Source organism: Hyperolius riggenbachi, chromosome 4, assembly GCF_040937935.1.
Source record: "Hyperolius riggenbachi isolate aHypRig1 chromosome 4, aHypRig1.pri, whole genome shotgun sequence".
NCBI classification, from domain to species: domain Eukaryota; kingdom Metazoa; phylum Chordata; class Amphibia; order Anura; family Hyperoliidae; genus Hyperolius; species Hyperolius riggenbachi.
In genome coordinates this window covers 390333745-390361038 of record NC_090649.1, presented here as the reverse complement: position 1 = coordinate 390361038, position 27294 = coordinate 390333745, and the positions used below count along the sequence as shown (strand labels likewise).

Here is a 27294-nt window from a genome sequence, read left to right as displayed (position 1 = left end):
TTTTAGCCGTGTGCTCCACCCGGCTAATTTTGGTGAGCACCTGGCTGTCATTGGATCGGTTCCTAACCCTCCTCTTAAGCTGTAAGCAGTGTTACGTCAAACCTGCATTCCCCCACCTGGCCACTTTTTCATGCCACCTGGCTGGAAAAAAATTCTGGGAAGAACACGGTGTTGCAATTTTGCACAGAGAAAAGTGACCAGGAACTCTAGTTTTTACAGTTGCCCTAGTTCTGGTTCCCCTCACTTCAACAGGAACATTATTAGGCAGAAGAATGTCATGTGTGGCTGTCTGGTAAACAATAAAACTATTTTTAGTTGCATGGGAACGTGTTGGAACATTATCTTCAGAATGCATGTTGATATCAGAAGCCAGCGGTAATGTGTACTGGTTTCTGTTTTGAATTTACAACCACTATTATCAGTTAAGCATGTGCAACTGCAGTGACAATAGTTGTATTCAGTTGACCCACCCCCTACCTTTGCCCACCGCAGGTCTGCTGGAGCACTAGCATATCCAAATGGTACATGAACTCTGTGCTGCTCCGGACGTTCATCACTAAGTCCTCTACTGTCAGAAGCCATAGAAGTGTAATGTTATCTTTTTCGGGGCAAGTTTATGCATTGTGGAAAGGCAATGGCAAGCCTGGGTCCATAGGAAAGCATTTGTCATTTTGCATTTATATTTGCAATTAGATGCAAATAATTCTGAGTTGATGCAGCATTATGCAAATAAATACAACTTAAAATGCTCCAATTGAATCTTAACAAGGTGGAATTTGATTGGTCCATTTTCAAGCTGCATAAATGTGTGCACAAAATCTCCATAGTCCTGCATGAGATCAGAATGATTTGCATCTCATTGCCCCTCACAGTTCCTCAGTAGAGCTGGTCAATGAGATGCAAATAATTCAGGCTTGCATGCAAATGTAATGCAAGTTGTAAGTAGCTTGCAGTTCGGCCAATCAGATGTACTCCCAGTTGACTGATTGCCCCCAGTTCTAAGCTGCATAAAATCTGCATGTAAACTGGAATTATTAGCATCTCATTGACCAGCACTATGTCTCTGCCATACACCCTGGGAAATGTTCTGTTAGTGAACTGTGTCAAAGTGCTTGTTCACCCTTAACGTCACCCATGACATCATTGCTTGATCATTAGGGGACACCGTGGGGGACATGCACTGTACAGGCGTGCTTCTTGCTTATAGCCACTAAGTGGTACTGTCAGTAGAGGCATCACTAGGAAAAAATTGTGTTTTTATCCTTAGACTAGCGGTAGGTCTTCCCCGAGAGGACCCGTCATCGCCGTGGGGAAGTCTAGTAGGGAATAATTTGTGCACATATTATATATACTGAAGCCAACGTCCTCCTTTGCTGTACATGTTTTGAATGCAGGTTGTGCATTTTAGTCCACAATTGTGGAGCTCTGCACATCTATTGCAGGTAGTCAATTCGGGTGCAGCCTCTGTTTGGAAGCGCTGCCAATGTCTCCTACTGTCAGTAGAGGGATGAGGAACCGACGCACATGCAAGTGGCTTCCAGTGGTGAGGTAACCATGAGCACAATGGCTTCGCACGTTTGGTGACATCAAAGTGGCAGCTGTACCCACACTACAGGGTGGGCCATTTATATGGATACACCTTAATAAAATGGGAATGGTTGGTGATATTAACTTCCTGTTTGTGGCACATTAGCATATGTGAGGGGGAAAACTTTTCAAGATTGGTGGTGACCATGGTGGCCATTTTGAAGTCGGCTATTTTAAATCCAACTTTTGTTTTTTTCAATAGGAAGAGGGTCATGTGACACATCACACTTATTTGGAATTTCACAAGAAAAACAATGGTGTGCTTGCTTTTAACGTAACTTTATTCTTTCATGAGTTATTTACAAGTTTATCTTTGTTTACAGCCATTGACATGTTGGCGAGATTAACACGTGAGGAGCGGATAGAAATTGTGTTGTTGTCTGCTGCAATGACCTGGTTACTGCGTTCACCAGATTTCAATGCAAGACACCATACGAGACCACCCATCTCCCATGCTACAGTTAGCAAACTGCTTGCTAAGTTTCGTGAAACGGGTTCAGTGTTGGATTTGCCAAAATGTGGACGCATGAAATCTGACACTAATGAAGAAACGTCAGTGGCTGTCCTAGCTTCATTCAGCAAGAACACAGCGTAGCACTCGCCGCATGTCACTGGAGAGTGGCATTAGTCGAACATCCCTTCGGCAGATATTAGCTACTCACAAATGGCACCCTTACAAACTCCAGCTACTGCAGCATCTCACTGAGGATGACCCAGATCAGCGCACTGAATTTGCAGAATGGGCAAAACAAAAATTGGAACAGGACCCTCAGTTTACGCAGAAGATTTTGTTCAGTGATGAGGGAAACTTTTATGTGAATGGTGAAGTTAACAAACAAAACCACAGTTATTGGTCTGACACTAACCCACATTGGATAGATCCCTCCAAGACTGTTGGAAAAAATAAAATTGATGGTATGGTGTGGTATATGGGGTACAACGATAGTGGGGCCTTCTTCATCAATGGAAACCTCAAGGACACTTGATATGTGAAATTGCTACCTGATGATTTGTTTCCCTCTTTATGCACTGAAGCTGGCACGTTCCCTGAGTTTTTCCAGCAAGATGGTACACCACCACATTATGGGTGTCGGGTCTGAGCATTCCTAGATGAACAGTTTCCTGGAAAGTGGTATGGTCATTGTAGGCCAGTTGAATGGCCCCCAAGGTCTGCTGATCTGACCCCCTTAGACTTTTATCTTTGGGGTCATCTGAAGGTAATTGTCTATGCTGTGAAGATACGAGATGTGCAGCATCTGAAACTACGGATACTGGAAGCCTGTACAAGCATTTCTCCTGCTATCAGTGTGTGAAGAGTGGGAGAAGAGGGTTGCATTGACAATCCAACACAATGGGCAGCACATTGAACACATTTTATAAGTGGTCAGAAACGTGTAAATAACTCATGAAAGAATAAAGTTACGTTAAAACAGAGCACACCATTGTTTTTTTTGTGAAATTCCTAATAAGTTTGATGTCACATGACCCTCTTCCTATTGGAAAAACAAAAGTTGGATTCAAAATGGCCGCCATGGTCTTGAAAAGTTTCCCCCCTCACATATACTAATGTACCACAAACAGGAAGTTAATATCACCAACCATTCCCATTTTATTAAGGTGTATCCATATAAATGGTCCAACCTGTAGATTATCTAGCATGTGTTATAGGCTATAGGCTGTCCTAAATATAGTAACTGTGAATAATTGCTGAATGTAACTGTATTAACCCTTAGACTGCCGCAGCCATCTATAGGTGTTTTTGCGTTTCCGCATCCATACACCATGGACGTCTAAAGGAGTTTAAGTACAAAACTACTTATGCCTCCTGTGAATGTCTATAGGCGTCTTTGTTTCCACATCTCTGCCACTGATGTCTGAAAGGCATTTAGTACAAAGTTTTGGCTCATTGACCTATACTTAACCTTGACTTATACCTGTCTTCAGTTATGCAAATAATTCTAAGTAATGCAGGATCATGTAAATGGTACTGCAAATCTATGCAGCTTGAAAATGAACCAATCAAATTTTTCCGCTGCAAGATTTGATTAGTCAATTTGCATTTTAGATTTTCATCATAATTGACATAACTCTGTATCATAATAATTGGCATAATTCTCAATCATCTCAAATTTATTTGCACCTCATCGACATCTCTACTGACTAGTGTGGACTTTATTAAATATATTGCCCAAATCTACACTTTCCAATCACAAATCTAACATAGTTGGCCCTGGTGTGTAGGTTTTATAAAAAAAAAAAAAAAAATTAGCTGCCAGTTTAAAGGTTTAAAGAAAATCTGTAACAAAATAAAAAAAAAAAAAGTCAGATACCATCCTTGGAAGACGGACTGCTCCTCCACTGTACATGTGGGAATGTGCATTGCAAAGCTGCCCGTCTTCTGAAGCACTCAGGGACACAAATGCTTCCGAAGATTCCCGAAGGTGTATTTGACGGCGCTGGAATGAGGGGGCGGGGGCATAGTGAGGAACGGGAAGGCTCTATAGAATCTACAGCCTTTCATCTCCATAGTTAAGTATCAAACAGTCTGATCGGTCCTACTTAAGGAATACAAACTTTTAGCGCCAAACACTTTTTCCAATTTTCAATGCGCTTTCTCCAGTGCTTTATAGCCTTATATGTGTCAGATTTTATAAACAAATCTATTTCTGTATATTTTAAATTCAGTAAGATAAATCCTGCTGATGATGTTTTGAATAATTCTTATAGTATAATTTCATTATTTTCACTATTTATAGCTGAACAAAAAGATAATCAGACACTTAGTTTGAATTTACATTCAAATAAAAGAGACAATTAATATTTTCATTTGCATCTGTTTTTTAGTATATAAGAATGTATAATTCGTGGTAGTGATTAAGATAATAGAAAAAGACAACAACAAAAAAAGTTTGTCATTCTTTGTACAATACAATGTAAAAGTTAAGTGGGATAGAAAAGGGTTCTATTTATGTGAATATGTAATGGGGAGAGCCAGAAGAGGAGACAATCAACAATGCACTAATATTCAGACTTGGTGAAAAGGTTGCTAAAAATTTCTATCTGGTATTTGAGGGGCACAGAAGCTACCCTATACTACTATCATAGTCTCCGGTGTAAACGCACGTGAAGTTCATAGTCCGTTGAGTGTCCTATGAAAATGTGGAGACAGATATTATAATACAATCTTTAGACTGTTCTACCTACAATAATTGCCCTGAGAAACTTGGCTGCTGTGTGAAACCCTTGTCCTGTCCTGCCTTGTGGCATTTTTTTTCTCCCCCTCCTCCTTTGATTTGTCCTTCCCCACATGATTATTATCTGATATGACCTATACATAGATAATTATGTCTGGTGGTGTTGGTATCGCAGATCATACAGATAGATCCCCAACTAATACCACACGCACAGTTTTGGTATGATCCAGGCTGACTGTGATAATTTCTTTACTGTAGATGATGTAATGGATTGCCAAGATTGATTGCGTACGGTTGGATGGTCCCTGAACTGACCATGGAGGCATGTGTGCGTAGTTCCAATTCACAGGAGCGGCCCAGCGTGCTGCTAACCTGGTTGCTGTGTTAACTCTAGATGTGCCTGATTTTCTCCGCCCCCTGCAGATACACTGAGCAGGTTACTATGGGCGATTGTAAACATACACAGCACACGAGAGTATGACGCACTTCTGGGTGAATGTGAAAACCCGGACGTGTTTTGATTCAGCATCATGCCTGTTGGAAACTATGCAGGAGGGTTAATCTGCCTGCAGCATTCTATATACCAGGCCACAGGTGAGCCTATTAACAGGAGAAAGACTCTGTGAATATTGATAAGGAGGGTGGAGTTGGGGATACACGCCCAGTGGGCTGACCGTATGGCAGGGTGGACTCACACAGCATATAAGCCTGGTCATTGCAAACAGCACTCAGCTCTGACGGGCTGAAATGCTGACAGTTTGAATATATGTTGGGTTTATTTGTTTTTCTTACACTTGCACTGTATATATGATTCACTCCTGACGAAGGTTGCAAGACTGAAACAGGTGGAGTATGTTTCGTTTGTGCACCAGGTGTTTAACCTATTTTGGTTCCTGGACGTAGAAACTACGTCCAGGAACCATGCGCGCTCCCGGCCCGCGGTTCGTTAGCCAGGCAATCAGTGAATCAGGCTATGGTGCCCGATCACTGATTCCTCTCCCCCGCTGAAAAAGCGACAGCTTCTCTCGGAAGCTGCGCCTTTTCTGGCTGTTACCTCCCCATGCGTCGCTCTAAGCGTATGTTATGCTTAGAGTGACGTCATGTAAACAAACTCATGGCCGCCATCTTGTGGCCAAAAAGTAAAACTACAACTAAAAGTAAAAAAAAAATCAAAATCAAAACACATTTACATTATAAACCTATAGTTTACATCCCACCCTCCCAAAACTACCCAAATAAAATGTTTAATATAAAAAAAAAAACCATTACAATAAAAAACAAACAAACATGTAAATATCTACCTAAGGGTCTAAACTTTTTAAATATCAATGTAAAGATGATATATTTCTATATTTTTTTTATTTTAAACTTGTAAATAGTGATAGATGCAAAACAGAAAAAATGTACCTTTATTTCCAAATAAAATATTGTCGCCATACATTGTGATAGGGACATAATTTTAACGGTGTAATAACCGGGACATATGGGCAAATACAATACGTGAGTTTTAATTATGGAGGCATGTATTATTTTAAAACTATAATGGCTGAAAACTGAGAAATAATTATTTTTTCTGTTTTTTTCTTATTCTTCCTGTTAAAATGCATTTACAGTAAAGTGGCTCTTAGCAAAATGTACCCCCCAAAGAAAGCCTAATTGGTGGTGGAAAAAACAAGATATAGATCAGTTCATTGTCATAAGTAGTGATAAAGTTATAGGCTAATGAATGGGAGGTGAACATTTCTCAAGTGAAAACGACGGAATGCGAATGGGTTAAGTACCCCCATACTGTCTGCTTATGTGTGTGGATCAATAGGGACTGCACGGCAGCCAAGGTTCAATCCAGACCAATTCCTTATAGGACAGGGAGCCCTTGGTATACCTAGTCTCCCTGTTTCTATGGCCTTTGGTTCTCTTGCCTTACGTTATGCATCCTCCCTATCCTAACATTATTTAATGACACGCACTAGTTTGTGCCATAACTTTGACACAAGTACGTTTGAATCTATCTATGCTGCAAATATCGTTGTTCGCCCTTTGACATTTGTATTTTAATTGTATCGAATAAAAATTACGTTTTATTGCGCTAGGGACCTGTCTCACCTGGGATTACGTATATAATCCATTCAAAAGGCTCAGCATATCTGGTGCTAATCCTACTTTTTGAATTACTGGATCATCTAAATCAGAAAATGTTCATACTGAATCTAATACAGTGCATGGTTTGTGTACTATCCTGTTAACATGGTGATGTTCATGTTCTTAGCACATTTTTCTGTTTTAGAGTCATTGATACTGAGGAAAACCCTATAACTAGCTATAATCTCTAAAACACAACATTAGCAGCTGAGAAGATGAAGCTATTTCGGAAGGGCTGTTTGTAATCCCGCCTCACGTCCCTGAGATCTTCCCTTTGTGAAATGATTCTGTAACAATAATAATCTTCAAAAGAACAACTGAACTGTTTGTCTCCAACCTGCTGCGGCTCCCAAATCTAATTTTATAGGATAACCTTGAGGATCTGTAGAGCAGAGTATTCTCACATACAATCAGCTATCACTAGAATACAAATCTAAAGCCAGTAGGAAGATCAAAACTAAAGTGCTGCTGGAGGAATTAGTTACTAATGAGCATTATTGATTGTCTGAGGTAAAGTTCCTGATAATTCCAATTACTTATAAATATAATCGCTTGAAAAATTAAAACAATCCTGCACAGAATTATTGTGGGAAGAAAATGTATGATGAACTGCGGCAGCTTTCTTTTTTTGTTGCTTTTGAAACGGCTGCAAGTCATCGCTTGAGCTTCCAACTGATGCACCAACCTTTTCATTATGTAGGGTAAACAATTTCACAGGCTAAACTTGAATATTTTCTTTGTTAAAAAGAAAATGTACTATATATGACTCCTCATCGGTCCAAGCAGGGCGGTGAGTCTACAGTGACAGTCCTGCCTCCAGTGCCACTCTCTGCCAGCCCACTATTAGCAAAAAGAGGTTAGAGTTCAAAATAAAACACCCTCTACACGGCCTCCACAGCTGATAATAAAGTTAGTAATTTTTGTTAAAAAAATAAAATAACAATATTGGTAAGTTGAGAAATCTGATAATTCAAAGCAGCTTCTTCCCAGTTTTGCAACAAACTATCTTTCATTCACTTAGGCCTAGTCAACACCAGAGCGGTTCTGCTGCGGTTTGCGATCCGCTTGCGGGTGCGGATCCGCTAGGGTAATGTATTTCAATGGACTGGTGCACACCAGAGCGGGAGGCGTTTTGCAGAAACGCATACTCCTGGGCTGCTGCAGATTTTGGATTGCGGATGCGTTTCTGCCTCAATGTTAAGTATAGGAAAAATGCAAACCGCTCTGAAAAACGGCACTTCAGAGTGGTTTGCCAGGCGGTTTTTGTTACAGTAGCTGTTCAGTAACAGCTTTACTGTAACAATACATGAAATCTACTACACCAAAAACGCTTCACAAAACCGCAAAATGCTAGCTGAAACGCTACAGAAAAAGAAGAAAAGGCGTTTCAAAATCTGCTAGCATTTTGCGGATCTGCTAGCGGTTTTTGGTGTGCACCAGGCCTTAGAGTTGCTGCTACAGTGTAGTTGAGCTTAAAAAGGAACTTTAACCAAGGATTGAACCTCATTACAATCAGTAGCTTATTCCCCCTTGTCCAAATTAAATCTTTACCTTTTCTCGAATGGATCAACTTGAGGGTCTGTATGGCTCATATTGTGGTGAAACCCCTTTCACAGTGTGATGTCCTGACCATGGTCCTGACAGTTTGCTGTCTGTGAACCTCATTGCATTGTGGGAAATAATGTATTTTTCCAACTGCCAAGCAGTATCTCCCTCTGTGCACAGAATCTCAGCAACAAACATTCCATACAGATCACCTGGTAGGACTAAAGTTGTCACCAACAGTGATACATTTCAGAATGTAAATCAGGGAGAGGAAAGATTTTTACAATGGGCAAATCATGACTGAATAATCTGAGTGAATATTGTAAAAAAAAAAAAAAAAAAAAGCTATTTTATTACTGGTAATTGTTATTTTCACCACAGTTTCTCTAAGTTTAGGGGTCATGAAGTGATTAACAGTCAGGCATTAAGAAGGGGTTATTTTAGGCATGAGAAGTTAAGGTTAGGCAATGGAAAAGGTTTTTTTGTATGTGGGATCAGTTAGAAGTAGCACAATAGAAGTACGCTAAAAACATTACAAGATTACAATAGCTGCCAAGTAAATGGATGTTACTACCATATCCAATGTATGTAATAATGCAACAGTCTGATGGTTCACAAATAACTGGATTAATTTGTAGAAAGAGAAGAGCCTTTTATTTGTAAAGTGCCAGACTGTTGTGTTAGCTGAATGACACGGCGGGATAGAACTACCAAAAATATAACAGCGGCAAGATGAAGGCCCCATAGCTGAACCCTGTGCCACACTGAATGTAATATTTATCTTCTATGCTCACCTGATTTTGTGTGGCAAATTTATCTTTCATACTACTCAGATTAAATTGGGCTACATTTGTATTTTCAAACATCTGACAGCTGTGAAGTTTGGAGAAGCAGCAGAGCAGGCACATTACAAGATAATGCAGAAAATATATACTAGCAGATTTTATTTTTAAAAGCATCTTCTTGTTGTTTTTCAGAGGTGGAGGGTGGCTTTAGGTACTTCGTTGAATTCCTAAAATTCAGCTTTAAGGCCCCAAAAAATACAGAAGTATGGATAGAAAGTCTGTACAATGTTAAGCTAATCATACGGATATTATTATATACTATGTTGTTTGAGTAGTTTTATGACATCTTTGTAGTATGAGGGTCAACAGACTGAATATATTTGAGATAAAATTGTTCATCTATTCACATACGGCAAGAGATGCGGTAAGATTGACTGCGATTGTAAAATTAAAATTGCAAGGTTTATGACAGATTTAGCTCAGAACATGTAGGAGGATTTTTTTTAATTCAGAACTCCCACCATAAAATAACACAAAAAAGTGTAATAATGATACTGTTTTTCCTCAGCTGCTTTTCTTGGATTCTTTTTCCTTGGCTGTCTTGTCCAGAATAGTGGTTGGACTTGCTACGCGTTTCTGGGAGTGCATATATTCCACAAAGGATAGAAATCCGTCCTTATCCAGGTCATCTTCTTCTAGAACCTCGTCTGTCATGTCTGCATATATAAACAGAGATAATCTGTCAATGTAACTGTTAAGGAGCCCATACACCTAACAATTTTCCCGCCGATATACGGCCGTTTTGATCACAGTGATCGAATCGGCTGTGAAATCGCCGCGCACACCGCTGACAGAACGATCGATTTCCATCCGAAATCGATCGTTCCCGTCGATTCCCGACGTTCCATCCGTGCGGAAGATTTTTCTCGATCGCCCGCGGGTCGGGAGTGTGTCGATAGCGGCGTTCGAATGCCTGATGACTGACGCAATACATTACCTGTTCCGCCGGCGCGAGTCCCCGCTGTCACTGCTGTCTTCTCCGCTCTGGTCTGTTCTCCGGCATGCTTCACTTCTTCCTGCCCGGCAGGAAGTTTAAACAGTAGAGGGTGCTCTACTGTTTAAACTTCCTGCCGGGCAGGAAGAAGTGAAGCATGCCGGAGACCAGACCAGAGCGGAGAAGACAGCAGAGACCAGGGGACTCGCGCCGGCAGAGCAGGTAATGTATGGGGGGGGGGGGGGGGGGAGTGGCGGCAGCACCACCACCACAGATTGTGAACGGTTTCAGGCTGAAATCGGTTCACAATCTGTTTGCAGTAAAGGTGGTCATACGATTCCTCTCTGATCAGATTCGATCAGAGAGGGATCTATCTGTTGGTCGAATCTGATGGCAAATCGATCAGTGTATGGCCACCTTTACATGGGAAACTTATACATATCATGGTCTACATTGCCCATGATGATCGGCCAGCTGATGTATTTTATGGTCCTGGATATGATCAAAGAGATGTAAATTTTCTGACTGAAAAGGGTACCTGAGGTGGTGGAAGGGTTTAAAGTATACCTGACCTAAGGCAAAGTTACCTAAGCTAGGCACAGAGGTATGTTCATGCTTCGAGATCCGTTCCTCTCCTCATTACCTTTGACCCTATAATTACACCTTCAAAAAAATTTAGCCTACAATTTTATAGACAGGAAGAGGCAGGCTTGTTGCTATGTTACCTCCTATCACCCTCCCATACCCTCCTCTTCCCAACTCATTAGGGGAGTGATGGGGCAGGGAAGAAGGATGTGCATGAGTGCATACACACTGCACACACCAGTTTTGAAACATGATTGCCCAGTTATTGTGAATACGCCTATTTACAAACCACACATGCACAGTAAAAGAAAGTGCTCAAGCATGAAGCAAGGAAAATGTGCACAAGTGCTTCTTTTTACTGGCCATGCAGGGTGTGTGACCATGTGCATGCTCAGCTCAAATACCCTTGTTCACTGGACTTCGGATAAGGCGACTATATAACATACAAGAATGGGGAACAGGAGGACCCTGGAGACGACAAGCATTAGTAAGAGCTTAGCAAACTTATAGGAACTGCTTAATTTGTCTAATTTAAAACTTTTCCTACACTTCAGGTTTGCTTTTATGCAAATTTTGTTGCCAGTTGAAATTGGAGGAATCCAAATCAGCCACTGCATTATATTGGCCCTATTCTAATCTGCATTTAAACTGCAACAACAGGTGCACCTGGGGCTGTAACTTGGTGAGTTTATTCCCCATGCTGCGTCCCTGGTTCCAATCCCAGTCAGAGCACTATCTGCACAGAGTTTGTATGTTTTCCCCGTGTCTAAACAGGTTTCTTGCAGGCACTCTAGTTTCCTCCCATATCCCAAAAGCATACAGATAATTAATTGGGTTCCCCCTAAAATTGGCCCTAGACAACGATACATGCATTACACGATACATACATAGACGTGACTATGGTAGGGATTAGATTGTGAGCCCCTCTGAGGGATAGTTAAGTGACCAGACAATATATACTCTGTACAACGCTGTGGAAGATGTCAGCGCTATATAAATACTAAATAATAATATGAACTGTAGCTCCAGTGCTTCTTCCAGTACTGATTTCTGTGGCAATCCAGGATTGTTGAGCCACCTCTGGGATGGAGAAACAATACAAAATATATGCAACCTTTATAGCCTCAGTTCTGGCTCTGTTTATGTGATCATATCCTTCTAATTATGAAAAAAACAAAAACTATAAACATTTTTACATTTTGTTTTTCTTTTTTTTTTGCCAAATAAGAAAACTTCTGCTGCACCAAATCTTAATCTTCTCAGCAAGCTAGAGCTGCCTGCTCACTCACAGTCAGGCCTGGTGTAAACAGAGCGGTTTTTGTAGCGTTTTCCAAACCGCTTCCGCCTGTGAAAACGCTTGGCTAATGTATTTCAATGGGATGGTGCACACCAGCGGTTTGAGGTTTTTAGCAAACCGCAAACGTGGGTCCTGCAGCGCTTTGGCGGTTTGCAGAAGCATTTCTGCCTCAATGTAAAGTATAGCAAAAGCTCAAACGGCTCTGGAAAATGCTAGATCAGAGCGGTTTTCCATGTGTTTTTGTTACAGAAGCTGTTCAGTAACGGCTTTTACTGTAAAAATATTTGTAATCTACTACACAAAAACTCTCCCAAAAACGCTAGGCATGTTTAGAAAAAGTCTCTAAACATGCCTAGAATCGCTTTGAAATCTGCTCCAAAAACCTCTAGCGTTTTGAGGATCTGCTAGCGGTTTTGGTGGGCACTGGGCCTTAGTCTGAAATGCTCCTCTTCAGTCACATGGGGGAGGGTTGGAGTACTTTGTCAGCGGAAGCCATTTTTCTATGATGAATGAAAACCTGTCATGGCTACAGGGAAGCATCATGTCAGACTGGCTGGGAGGTGAGGGAATCAGCAGGCAGTGGACGTTGCTGACGGATCAGTGAATTGTTGAAACACATTTTTCTGTTTATATTGTACACAAACTGCATTTGTCACAAAAACTATGAATATTAAACACACACTCAAAACTGTGGCTTAACTGGAGTTTCAAGGCCCACTTGGCTATAAGTAATAATGAGGTCACGGTTAAAAGTCATTCATGAAAAGTTAGTACAGGTAGATGGATCTGCTATGGTCAGGAAGACTTTAACAAATGACGTTATACTACAAAAGAACAAAAACAATACATATATCCAGTGCAATACAACAGCCTATATTTTACTGGATATGACTGAAAAGCTTGGATGAAAAAAAAAAAGTGACCATCTGTGACTGTCAAAGTCGTTTTCAGTTCCTTTTTTTAAGTACCAAAAAACGTCAAATCCTGCCAGTGCCCAAACAGCTACCGATTGGGAAGGCATATCTGGCAAAGGAAATGATGGGAGAAAGCAGTCCATTGTGACCTATAGAGTCACGGAGTCCCTGTGTAAGGACTGTGTTTGAGCTGATGGCTGGGTGACAGATGAGCGTACATTTAGCAGCACTGCTCATACTGATGGAAAGGCATTAAAGTTTCATTTCTGAGCTAAAGATAATGGAAGTTTTTTATTCTCATATAAAATGATATAATTTTAGGAACTGACGTTTCTCTGTAGAAGTGCAGCCTAGAGAAATGCACACTGACAAGGGGAACTATGGAGGAACTGACAGTTGTGCTTTGATCTTCTGTATCTAGCACAGTTCCAGCCTCATTTTCTCATCTCTTTGAACTCCCCTTGCTTAGCTGTTTGCCATGCATTTTCAAATGAAGGTTTAACTGTTAAATGAAAACTGTACGGAAAAGAATGCCATATCTCAGGTCATTCATACATTCAAACCCCACTGAATACCAGCTATTGGATCCCCATGAATCATGTCACACTGGGGTCAGATGCCCTTGACACCACTCATCTCCCACACAAGTGCTGTCCAGTGTTATGCTGGAAATACACGGCTCGATTCTGAGCTGATTAGATGGTTAGATTGATAATTTCCGATATGTCCGATCACCGTTCGATCGTTTTGCGGCTCGATTTGTCATGGAAGTGAATTGAAGAAAAGATAAGAAAAATGAGCGGAAGATAAGAGAATCTGTCCAGTAGCTGGTATATATACATACAGTATAGAGGCCTCTTTTACACTATATGCTGAAAAACTGATGCATTTTATCTTTCCAAAGCAGTGCATTGAGAAAAAGCTTTCAGTTAAAACACGTATAGTGGGAACTGTGCCATAGGAAAACATGGACATTACTTTGAAAATAAGTTGTCCTTTCAGTTATAACTGAGAGCAACAGATATAGTGTAAAAGAACCCTTAGCCTTCCAAACCATGTTTAACCCTAACTGATACCTTCCATTGTCTTCAGTGGCCTGCATTTCACCTGTGTAGAAACCAAATGCCCAACACCAAAATCAAGCAGTCCTACCACTTACAGTCAGGTCCATAAATATTGAGACATCGACACGATTCTAACATTTGTGGCTCTATAGACAAACACAATGGATTTGAAATGAAACAAACATGATGTTCTTTTAACTGCAGACTGTCAGCTTTAATTTGAGGGTATTTACATCCAAATCAGATGAACGGTATAGGAATTACAACAGTTTGCATATGTGCCTCCCACTTGTTAACTGACCAAAAGTAATGGGACAGAATAATAATCATAAATCAAACTTTCACTTTTTAATACTTGGTTGCAAATCCTTTGCAGTCAATTACAGCCTGAAGTCTGGAACGCATAGACCTCACCAGACGCTGGCTTTCATGCCTGGTGATGCTCTGCCGGGCCTCTGCTGCACCTGTCTTCAGTTCCTGCTTGTTCTTGGGGCATTTTCCCTTCAGTTTTGCATTCAGCAAGTGAAATGCATCCTCAACCGGATTTAGGTCAGGTGATTGACTTGGCCATTACATAGCATTCCACTTCTTTCTCTACAAAAACTCTGGTTGCTTTTGCAGCATGCTTTGGGTCATTGTCCATCTGCACTGTGAAGCGTGCACCCAATGAGTTCTGAAGCATTTGGCTGAATATGAGCAGATAATATTGCCCCAAACACTTCTGAATTCATCCTGCTGCTTTTGTCAAAGTTAACAATAAAGAGAAGACTTCACCAGAGTTCACGGTTCATCACAAGATGTAAACCATTGGTGAGCCTCAAAAACAGGAAGGCCAGAATAAAGTTTGCCAGATGACATCTAAAAAGCCTTCACAGTTCTGGAACAAGATCCTATGGACATATGAGACCAAGATCAACCAGCGTTTGGTGATGTCTATGCATTCCAGACTTCAGGCTAGTAGCAGAAGGGTATTACAGACTTCAGGCTGTAATGGACTGCAAAGGATTTGCAACCAAGTATTAAAAAATGAAAGTTTGATTTATGAGTATTATTCTGTCCCATTACTTTTGGTCCCTTAACAAGTGGGAGGCACACATGCAAGCTGTTGTAATTCCTACACTGTTCATCTGATTTGGTAGTAAATACCCTCAAATTAAAGCTGACAGTCTGCAGTTACAGCACATCGAGTTCGTCTCATTTTAAATCCATTGTGGTTGTGTATAGAGCCAAAAATGTTAGAATTGTGTAGATGTTCCAAAATGTATGGACCTAATTGTATAAGATTGACTACTTATATTTAGGATTGTTATTGCTGTTCCTTCTTATTACTAGCCTTTATTTATGCAGGCCCAATCAATTTCCCAGTGCTGAATTTGCTGTAGAGTGACTTGAATTTTGCAATAAAGATGGAGTGCTTTTTTTCATCTCATTCCCCTCCCTGGTAGCAATGTCTATCCCTCTGTCACCAGAATAAAGAGTCATACCTATATAGTGTTTCATCTTCTCCTCCTTAGTAAATACTGAGCCTAAGTGTTCATCTAGGGAGTCCTGCAGTGCTGCCAAGATCTCCAGGCCATCGAGCAGCTTATTGTGGTCAAAGTCATGCATTCTGCAGAGCGGTAAAAAGTAAAGCACAGTAAGAAAGTGAATTTGTTCAATTTAAAGCTATATCAAGAGATGTATTCTACAATTCATCTTGATGATCCTCAAACTTCAACATGCACCGGTCACTAGAGACACTCCCTGAAGACAGAGGCCGGGGACACATTGTTCTGAAGCCTGGAGAAAGAAGCACTGGGGTCTAATTGCAATCTCTAATACGGTAGTTATTACAATTTTTTTTATATCACAGATAGGTAAGTCTGCTTTCTGCTTTTAATCCAATCAGATATTTGTATGTGTAGGATGAGATTGGCCTTGCCGCTGGCTGAGGGACTTTCTGACATGTCTGTGGATATGTGGAACCAACAATCTTATTTATTGAGGTGTTGTGTGAATCCGTTGTTTAAAGCTCCTTTCCATCTTCAGATTTTCCACTACAATTACAATTACCGATAATATCTAAATTTAAGCTACATTATATGTTCAACGTATTACTAATCTAATAATCTGGTAAATTTTGGCAAAACGCAGCAGCCACATGACTTGTCCAGCTTCCCACTTCAGTGGAGCTGAATTGCCTTCTGGGAGATGGAGCCTAACTGCCATTCACCACCCCTCCCGATCAGACTCCAGAGCCACCTCTTGGGCATGTCCAAGCTACCACTTAACCCTTTTCCTATCAATATGTATGTCAGGTAGTGTTGAAACTTGCGCGGGGGGGGGGGGGAGGGGGATGGGAGAGTTCCCAGTGCCTGCCCATTGGTGAAACAAAACACAGAGCAATGTGGGTCACAGCAGGATAACTTCATGATATAATGTTTATAATACATTGGACATATTGAATAGAGTTATTGGAAGGAGAAGCAGGGCAATGTGGGCCAAAAGTTGGGCACATGGAACAAGATTTTAAGCCTGTGCTATTATCTTAGCGGGGACTTTACAAATTATTTTTGGGCAAATCAAAAGAACATCTGAGCTCTGTTGGGCACTCGCATGCAGCAGAGCATATTAATGATCAGAGTGTTAAGCTGAACTCCATTTCTTCTTGATGATGTTTGCCCATAAAGTACAGAAGTGGGCAGATACAATATAATTTTTTAGTGGCATAAGCCTGTACCATTTAAGTTTATATCAATTTGAATGTACGCTCATCCCTTTCATAGACTCTATTGTTGCGCACAATAATGCAGGTACTACCAAGTAACTATAGCTTTCAGTTTCAGTAAATATGCCCCCTTTACTTACGTGAAATAATAGAATTCAAGTTCATCCTCTGACGCTTTATCCAAGTCAATTTCTCCCAGTTCATGTCTCAACTCCTCCTCCAGGTGACTGTGGACAGTGACGGAAGCGTATTATTAATGGTATTGATTTCAGCAGTGCCATAACTGTTAAGTAGTTGCATTACTGATTTGAACAACTGATTGGTTCATCAAGGGGTCACAATAGAATTTCATTTAAAGAGGAACTGTAGTAAAAATTACATAATGAATAAAATTAACAATATTCATTTTTAGATTATTTACTCAGTTTGCCCATTGTAAAATCCTTCCTCTCCCTGATTTACATTGTAAAATGTATCACTGGTGATTACATCTTTAGTTCTGCCAAGTGATCTATGCGGAAAGTTCCTGAGAGTTCTATGCACAGAGGTGAGGTATTACTTGGTTAGCAGTCAAAAAAGCTGTTATTTCCCGCAACGCAAAGAGGTACAGACAGCAAACTGTCAGGACCATGGTCATGACATCACACTGTGGGAGGGGTTTCACTACAATATCACCCATAAAGACCCCCCTCATGATCTATTCAAGAAAAAGTAAATATTTCTTATGGGAAAAGGAATTTTCAGCTACTGATTGGGATAAAGTTCTATCTTCGGTTAAAGTTCCTCTTTAACTTGTGTGTTAGTATACAAATTCACAGAAGATTTAACATCAATCCTTAAACTTAAGGTAGCCATACACCTGAAGATTATGGGCAGATTTGACGAAGAGACAAATTTATTTCTAATCGAATCAGATTTCTGTATGAAATCTTAAGGCAATCTGCTGAGCCCGCCGTGTCCGCACCGCTGCTGCCCACCAATATATAAATGTGGGCCCCCCCCCCAGTGTGTGCATTTATACATTCCTGGTGGTAGTCTTCAACAGTGTCCGCCCATCTCTCCAGGTTCTAACAGCGGCATACACGATGGTGGCACATATTATTTGACGTGAGACGCTATGTGCCGCCAGCGTGTAGATTCCGGAGAGATGGATGGACACCACGCGGAGGCTGAAACAGGACAGGTAGTGTGTAAATGCACGTACGGGGGGGATGACATTGATACATTGCGGTGGGGGTTTCGTCACTAGTTCCGAAATCGGCCGCCGTACCGCCGCACACACACGACCAACCAACTTCGGCCCAACATCTTGCGGCATGAGCAATAGAAAATGCGACTAATTTTCATCCCGAAATTGGTCGCTTTGTCAGTTGGGCATGCACTTGGCGGCACTGATTTTCATTCAATGCGATTATAATAATCAAATCGGATGGTCGATCGGCCACCAACAAGTCGCCTGATGAATGGCCTTTACACTCCTAATTAAAGAGACTCCGTAACAAAAAATGCATCCTGTTTTTTATCATCCTACAAGTTCCAAAAGCTATTCTAATGTGTTCTGGCTTACTGCAGCACTTTCTGCTATCACAGTCTCTGTAATAAATCAATGTATCTTTCCCCTGTCAGACTTGTCGGCCTGTGTCTGGAAGGCTGCCAAGTTCTTCAGTGTTGTGGTTCTGCTATGAACTCCCCCTTCCAGGCCCCTCTATGCACACTGCCTGTGTATTATTTAGATTAGGGCAGCTTCTCTCTACTCTCTTATCTCTTACAAGCTGGATAAATCGTCCTCTGAGCTGGCTGGGCTTTCACATACTGAGGAAATTCAGACAAGGGCAAAGCTGTTTGCAGGAAGAAAAGAGCAGCCTGAAACTTCAGTGCATGAGAGATGCAGGGGGAAAGAAACACACAAATTATCTCTTGAGATTCAAAAGGAAGGCTGTATATAGCCTGCTTGTGTATGGATGTATTTTCTATGTGTGGACATACTGTACATCAACCTACTTCCTGTTTTGTTGGCCATTTTGTTTGTTTATAAACAAACTTTTTAAAACTGTTTTTAACCACTTTTAATGCGGCGAAATTGTGACAGAGGGGAATAGGAGATGTCCCTAATGCACTGGTATGTTTACTTTTGTGCGATTTTAACAATACAGATTCTCTTTAAGTGTTGCAATGTTGCCCAAAGTGTCAGTCCACCAAAAACAGATATTCCTGCAGCATGTGGAGTCATGGACTTAATCTTCTACTGGATTGTAAACCTCTTGAAACACCAGTAGTAAAATCTTTCCACCATACCTCTCTTACCAACCGCATGATCTACTGCAGTAGTGGAGAGAAAGGATACATTTATCGCTGCGCTGGTACCAATTCCTCCCCTTATGCAATAAGTTTGATCATGTTAGGTAAAAATCAGCCATCTTAACACCGATTGCATGCTCCTGTTTTGATCAAAAATATCAACAAAAGCAAAAATAATCAAGTGAATAAAGGACTTAACCTCTGCGTGTGGCAGAACTGCTAAAAAGTGTAGTGAATTGTTATTCCACTACCTTCTAACAACCAACCAGTAGTTGGTTTTTCCCCTGTCCGTCCTGTCAGATGTAGAGCTCTTCACAGCACATCTCCTGTAGTCTATTACCTCCATAATATTGCAAACAATATAACTCAGCTGGAATATTCAGTTATATTTTCACATATTTCTTACTGCAAGACAATATTATTCCCTCCGGCAGCCAAGCCTTATTGATTCTCAGCCAGGTGCTGCTCGACAGAGTTGATTTAAAGGGATACTGTAGGGGGGGTCGGGGGAAAATGAGCTGAACTTACCCGGGGCTTCTAACGGTCCCCCGCAGACATCCTGTGCCCGCGCAGCCACTCACCGATGCTCCGGCCCCGTCTCCGGTTCACTTCTGGAATTTCTGACTTTAAAGTCAGAAAACCACTGCGTCTGCGTTGCCGTGTCCTCGATCCCGCTGATGTCATCAAGAGCGCACAGCGCAGGCCCAGTATGGTCTGTGTCTGCACAGTACACTCCTGGTGACATCAGCGGGAGCGAGGACACGGCAACGCAGGCGCAGTGGTTTTCTGACTTTAAAGTCAGAAATTCCAGAAGTGAACCGGAGGCGGGGCCGGAGCATTGGGGAGTGGCTGCGCCAACACAGAATGTCTGCGGGGGACCATTAGAAGCCCAGGGTAACTTCAACTCATTTTCCCCCAACCCCCCTACAGTATCCCTTTAAGTACCCCATTGAGAAAGTTATGCAACCAGCTATACATCCAGCTTCCTGTCCACGCAATAAATAATATGATGTGCCAGAATAAGTCTGATAAATGTAACAAGACCAAAACTCTATCAGCCTTTGTACAATATTATTTAGCTCTCAGAGCAAATAGTTTTGTAGTAGTCAACCAATATACACTATACTGTAGTGTTGGTAAGAAAAGCATACGTTTTCCATTTTATCAGTTAGAACTTCTGATCAGGATTATTATATTACATTTAGATGGTAACACATAATATATACTTCTTTTAAATCAATCCCAATTTTAACTGGTCACCAATATGTTTTGGAAGATTTTTTTTTTCCCATTTACTTTTCCATACAAGTATTTAATACAAGTGTACGTATTTTGGGTGCCACATAGACTGCAATGTATATTGCGGTGCCTATCGTATATTTTGGCCGCCAGATACGCATTATGCAGCCAAACCCAGGAAGACGGTAAATAGTGGTGGAGGGACCGCTCAGATAGCAGTGGAGCAAGTAATAGCGGAGGCCGGGGTAAGCAATATGTTGTACATTGGCATTAGCGGTCTTCTAGGCATGGGGGAGCTAGCATTAAGAGTAGGTAAGGGGGTTAGTGTGAGGGGAAGGTGGGGTAAAGTGATAGTAGAATATTGGTAAAATTACTGATGTTCCACTATTGCTAATAGCCAGTGTCCAGTAGTGGAATATCTATATTACCGATATTCTACTAGCAGCTTTACCAAACACCCCAATTACAGCGTACACCACTGATCTCACTTTGCAACACTAATCACAGATTGGAATCTCAGCCAGGGTACTATTTGTATGGAGCTTCTCTTTCTTCCCGTCCTTACATGGGTTTCCTCCCTCTCCCAAACAAACATTGATTAGTTATTTAGAGAAAAGGGTGTAGGCAGCGCTTCCAAATACAGAAGGCTGCACCTGAATTGATTAAGCTGCAGAGAAGTGCAGAGCTCCAATGGACCATATTACACAACATGCATTCAAACAGGTACAGCAATGGAGGGCGTTAGCTTCAGCAAATAATATGTGCACAAATCATTTCCTACTAGACTTCCCCCCGGCGTTGACGTGCCCCCTCGGGGATTGATTAGTTATTATTTAGTATTTATATAGCGCTGTCATCTTTAGCAGTGCTGTACAGAGTATATCGGCCTAACTAGAAATCACTGGGCCCCTTGCAAAACTTTGGATGTGCCCTCCCCCTGCACACTGAATATTGACTGTCTACAAAACTTTGTATGGTTCGTTATCAATGGCTGAACAGATGCAGTCATTATAATAATTGTGCAGAGAGCAGAAAGTTTTTTCTCTCCATGCCCTTAGTTGTCAGTCTCTCAGGACAGGGAAAATAAATTCTCCCCCCACGGGGGCCCCCTATGGCTTCCTGGCCCCCCTGGGGCTGCATTCCTTGCAGGGTCTATTATTATGCCCCTGGTCCCTCAGAGGGGCTCACAATCTAATCCTTACCATAGTCATATGTCTATATCATGTAATGTATGTATCATAGTCTAGGGCCAATTTACTGGGAAGCCAATTAACTTATCTGTATGTTTTTGGGATGTGGCAGGAAACTGGAGTGCCAGGAGGAAACCCACACAGGCACGGGGACAACATACTTCTCGCAAATGTTGACCTGTCTGGGATTTGAACCTGGGGGCTGCAAGACAACATCGCTAACCACTTGGCCATCGTGCTGCCCCGGTTGCTTGGTTGGTTCCCTCTGAAAATTCACCTTGGTATGGACATTATGCGTATGGTGGGGATTAAGGTAGCCATACATCTAGCGATATATGGGCAGATTCGACCAAGAGACAAATCTCTCTCATCAAATCTGATAAGAGAGATCTGTCAGCTGCCCATACACCACAGGCCGATTCCCGATCAATGTCATGCTGAAATCGTTCCAGAATCCGCCTTGTGCACCGCCTCCGCCGTTGTGCCACCCCAATAAAGAATGTCCCCCCGATGCCCCGTGTAAAGTATACATTACCTGTCTGCGGCCTGTGTTTGTCCCACGCTGCCTCTGGGAGAGCTCCTCTCCATACACGCACGCCCCACATGGTTTCCTTGTAAGGGCGCGTGCGGCGTCATATGTGCGCCCATACTAGGAGACCATGTGGGGCATGCGTGTATGGAGAGGGGAGGGAGAAGCGCAGGCTGCGGACAGGTAATGTATACTTTAGATGGGGCACCAAGGGATATTCTTCATTAGAGGACAGTGCCGGGCGTTTTGTTGCGTTTGTCATGAAATTGCACAACGTTTCAGCCACACACCCAATCGAGCAAGTCTGCCTAACATCTTGCAGCATGTGTGATCGAGAATGCAACCAATTTTAGGACGAAAATGCATTGTCGATCAGGCATGCATTTGACGGCACCGATTTTCATCCAATTCGATTATAATAATTGAATCGGATGGACAATTGGCCGCCAAGTCGCCTGATGTATGGCCACCTTTAGACTGTAAGCTCCTCTGAGGGACAGTTGGTGACATGACCATGTGCAATTTCAGCACATTTTTGTAAAAACAGGATACAATTTATAATTTGTAATAGCCAGAAAAGCCGTAGGCTGCAGTGGAACTTGCTATAATACTGTACCAGGAAAAAAGAAATAGGTTGGTTATAATTTTAAGGATTCTTAAGAAACCTGTGCAGTAGCGCTTACAGAAGATGGATGTCTTAGTCGTGGGCAGAGATGGGCAATGAGATGCAAATTATTCCATGAAAATATCATGCAGATTGTATCCAGATTGGGACTGGACCAATCAAATACACTTCCTGACAATTTTTGTTTGGCCCATTTTCAAGCTGCATATACTGTAATTTGTATGCAAGCCAAGATTATAAGCATCTCATTAACATCTCTAGTCATGAAATGGCAGCTCTGATCTGATCTATTAACATTACAATTCAGTAAATAGTGTAATAAATCAAATGACTGTATAATAATCATATCTTTCTGACAAATGTAATTCTCTCCTAGTCATACATAAACACCGGCCCAAACACCTCAGTGGGGGAACAGCCCACTTATAGTCACCTGATAGATACACTTACTGGTGGTCGGTAATTATTGTTTTATTATGAAATGCGTTGGTTGGGAAGTTGTTCTTGACGGACGTCCCTCTGTCCTCTGGTCGTGCTGTGACAAGGCTCCAAGACACCAGGAAGAAGAGCACTAGAAGCGAGATGTTCCTTCCTTCAGACTCCATCATGACGGACTGTGAGAGAATGACTGCTGAGGTGGCCTTATGCACAGCTGCAACATTTCCCAGAGTCCACACTGCACATGGTATGGGAAGCTCAACTGCAACCTCCAACGCTCGCTAAACATGACTATACTAGTGCTTTGGTTTTTTTCTTGTCAGATATTCTTTTGAACATTGTATGGCAAACAGTACATACTAGAACATATTTTTATTTCTTTACAAAACTTAACTTCTATAACAATATTTAAGAAAGTGTACATTTAAAAAAAAAAAAAAAAAAAAAAATTGGCATAGCAGTGACAAAAACAGCATTTGCTGCCTTTTTACTAGTTTTTTAGGATCTTAAATATCTTTTGTTTTTCATGTAAATTAACCACAATTTTCCAACTTCTGTGTTTTCCTTCATATACTGTAAGTAGAGAATATACCGGTAGTTTGCCTGGTGTTTTCACCTTGCACAGCCTATAGCTTTACAAATGCAAATGCCACTTACTACTGGTTGCCTACAGTGCTGCTCATCAGGATGCCGGATATCCGAATAGACTCGGATATCCGAACTTTTTAGGCCTATCCGATCGGATCCGGATTCCGGATAGCTGGACAGAAATCCGGATAGCTCTATGCGGATAGTTGGTCGCATAACCCGGATATCCGCGGATACCGGTCGGATATCCGAATCCGGGTACTGTAACCATGGACATAATGTCCATGACGTCATTCAGCCAATCAGAGCGCTCCCAGCCTAAGCCCAAGCACCCAATCACAGAGGGGAACCTTGGCCAGTCCCTCCTGTATATAAGGAGGGGGCCATGTTAAGAATCTCGTCCTTGCTTTGTGACTGCCACTGAGATAGTATGTCCAGTGTGTTTGGCTGAAGCAAGTACATTATCCCAGTGATAACCCAGCGTTTTAACACTAAAACACCTTCTGTTTTTACTGTTTTACTGTGTTGTAGTTAGCTTAGCTAGTCTGTGTAATTTGTTAGTGTCAGTCAGTCTTGTCAGTCAGTCTTTCAGCTGCAGCAGCTGCCTGTGCCTGCTACTAGGTCCTGTGTCTTTGTGTGTGCTGTGTCTGTGTGCACACACTCCAGGCTCCTTGCTGCTGGCTGGGCTGCTATTATACTGTGGTATTATATTGTGTAGTTGCAGTGCTAGTACTACAGATTATTGCTGCTGTGCTGCTGAGTGAGCAGTGTCAGTGTGTTTAGCTGTTGTACTCTGCTCCTGTCTGTCAATCTGCTGATAATTTCCAAGCCCGCCGCCACCCGCCAATAATAAAAGTGCACCAAGTACCCCACACACATCATCTGTGACGTCGACTCATCAGTGACAGTGAGTCTTGTACTATGTCTGGCACTGGCAGTGTGAGACGGGGGAGGGGCAAGGCCAGAAGGAGAGTGAGCAACATTGCGGCCTCTGGCAGCAGTTCTGCCGCATCAGGCATTCCGCCGCTACCCACTGGCAGTCACGCTGCAGAGACGCAGCAGCGTGTTGCATCAATTTTCAAGCAGGGTCAGCGGCGCAGATTGGAGGAGAAGGACGCCGTGTCTGTGATGCAGCAGATGGCGCATGACGAGGAGCAAGCCAGTGACAGTGAGGCCACCACCACCAGCCCTAGAGAAAATATTCTCAGCAAAATTGGCTTTACAGAAGAGTCTGAGATGCTGACAGTAATTGTTGGGGGGGAGCCTGTCCATGATGTGTCAGCAGAAGAGGAGTTTGAGGCGGGCTCATCATCCCAGCAGTTTGACGAAGGGGAGTTTGATGATGAGGTGAAGGACCCGGACTACCAGCGACCGGAGGGGCATGTCAGCTCTGACTCTGAGGAGGAGGATTCAGTGTGTATGGCACGCAGGTTGAGCATTGCAGGGATTGGCAGGAGCAGCAGTGGGCATGGAATACGTGACCCGCAGGCTGCTGCTCCATCTGTCAGTGGCACGACTACCACCAGCCGCACCACTCAACCCCAGGCCCCAACCACCACCGGGAGAAAATCCACAGCAGCATCCCGTTCTGAGCCACGTAAGGGAAAACTCCAATCCCCAATATGGCAGTTTTTCCATCTGCCCTCACTGGATATCAAATTTGTAACGTGCAAATTATGCCATGTGAAGCTGAGCAGAGGGTCTCACCCCTCCAGTTATGGCACCTCCAGCCAGGGGCGCCTCTAGCCTTTTTGTCACTCCAGGCAAGAAAACCAGTGGTGCCCCCCCACCTAAACCCTCTAGCTGATCAGGGCCACGCTACTCTTCAAGCATGAGCAGAGCCTTGCTGTACCCGCGTGAGCATGGCCGCGCCTGTGTAGTATCTCAGAGCTGCTCATGCACCGGCAGATCCGGCTTACTGCACAGAATGGCTGTACTTGCGCAGGCACAGTGCGGCTGCATTCATGCTTGAAGAGGAGCATGGCCCTGATCAGTCGGAGGGTACAGGCAAGTGGCGAGAAAAGACTAGCGCAGCACCCCCCCATTTCTGCCTGACAGGTGGAGTTAGAGGCAGGGCCAGGGGCAGAGCCACGTGCAGTAAACATTACACTGCGCTTGTGGCTGCTTAGGTAAGGGTTGGCAGAGCATGTGTGCTCTGTCTCTATTGGCTGGGGTGTGGAGGGGATGCATCTCAAAGGCGGCACCGTGGTGGGGACGGAAACACTGGTAGGAGCCAGTGAGCAGAGCTGCAGCATCATGTCTGTCTTTTGTGAGAATGGAAATGCAAAACACAGGGAGATGAAAACTTTGATTCTACAAATTTACATAAAGGAGCGCTTAGTTTATAGAAAATATATTTTATTCTTATGTTAGTTTAAAAAGGCTACACATATTGCCAGGTACACACCATGCAATTTCCCATCAGATAAGACAGGTTGATTTGATGATTTCCGACAGGTCTGATCTGATTTCCAATCAGTTTTCTGATCAATTTTCTCTAGAAGTGATTGGAAAATTGATCAGAAAAATGATTGGAAATCAGATTAGACCTTTCGGAAATTATCGATTTGGACCAGTCTATCTGATGGGAAATTGTGTACCAAGCACTATGTCTCACATCCCCCACCACTACTTCACACTGGGAGCTGCCTGGTAACCCTATGTACCACAAGACCCAGAAAAGTTTAGAAAATAGATGTAAAAGATGCAAAATAAAAGTATTAAAAACAAAGTCAAAAGGTATGTGTGTTTGTCTGCACTACAAGCAGCCCAACTACTGTAAACAGAATATTCCAGGGAACTCTATTTAGCATGACAAGTCTATCTTAGCATAGAGGGCATTGTTTACTTATACCAGCCTTATCTGTCACATAATGTGCACTGCTCTTCACAGGATCGTAAAGCTTTCTGAGCATTCCTTTTGTTTATTTTCACACTTGCCATAAAGAAGTTTTCCTTTCAAGTTTGCTCTGCATCAACAGGACAGGGTTCAGTGACAATACAGCGGTGATGAGTCGCCAGCATGAAACGCTCTATCACTTACTGGTCTTGCCACTCTGTGTGTATATTCTTCCTGCATGTTAGAGCCCCTGCCAGTGCCAGCTGCACGCTTCTAGCTGCTTCTCCCGAGTCCCCACAGCCTATTAACCAGACACTCTGTCTCAGGACTCCTAATCACTTCCTGACCTGGCCTCGGCTCTGCACTTCCTGTGATGTCACGCTCCTTCCCCCTCACTCGTGCTAATGGAGCCTGCATTCCGTAGCTGTAAAATCAATATTGCAGAGGGAAAAAAAGTTACAGTAGCGGTGGGCGGCGCCTTCTGGCGAAGATCCGCCCCAAGCAGCTGCCTGTACTGCCTATTGGTATAGGCGCCCCTGCCTCCAGCTTCATCAACCATCTGGGCAATAAGCACAAACCTGAGCATGAGGAATTCAAGAGGCTGAAGGAAGCTGGCGCTGGCCCTTGCAGAGGTCAGAGCACTATAACCAGCTTTGCCACTCCTGCTGACACTGAGGCCTGTTCAGGCAGCCAGTCCTCCTCAGTGGTCTCCTCTGTTCCCTCCTCAGCTTCCCGTG

General features: G+C 42.6%; 1 protein-coding gene across 6 annotated transcripts in view; it reads right to left on the bottom strand.

Annotated features, from left to right (window-relative positions):
• Positions 1 to 9392: 9392 nt before the first annotated feature.
• Positions 9393 to 27294, bottom strand: part of LOC137504140 (multiple coagulation factor deficiency protein 2 homolog) — a 29651-nt gene continuing 11749 nt past the window's right edge. For 2 of the 6 annotated variants that reach the window (XR_011019434.1, XR_011019435.1), the window contains exons 2-4: positions 16952 to 17038; positions 15589 to 15713; positions 9393 to 9966 (exon numbers count right to left, since the gene is read on the bottom strand). Coding sequence is in view for 3 of the 6 variants with exons in the window: in XM_068232161.1 (XP_068088262.1) it covers positions 9815 to 9966; positions 15589 to 15713; positions 16952 to 17038; positions 23143 to 23300 (522 nt within the window). In the remaining 3 variants the exon portion in view is untranslated. The other 4 variants (XR_011019433.1, XM_068232162.1, XM_068232163.1 and 1 more) reach the window with 4 other exon arrangements.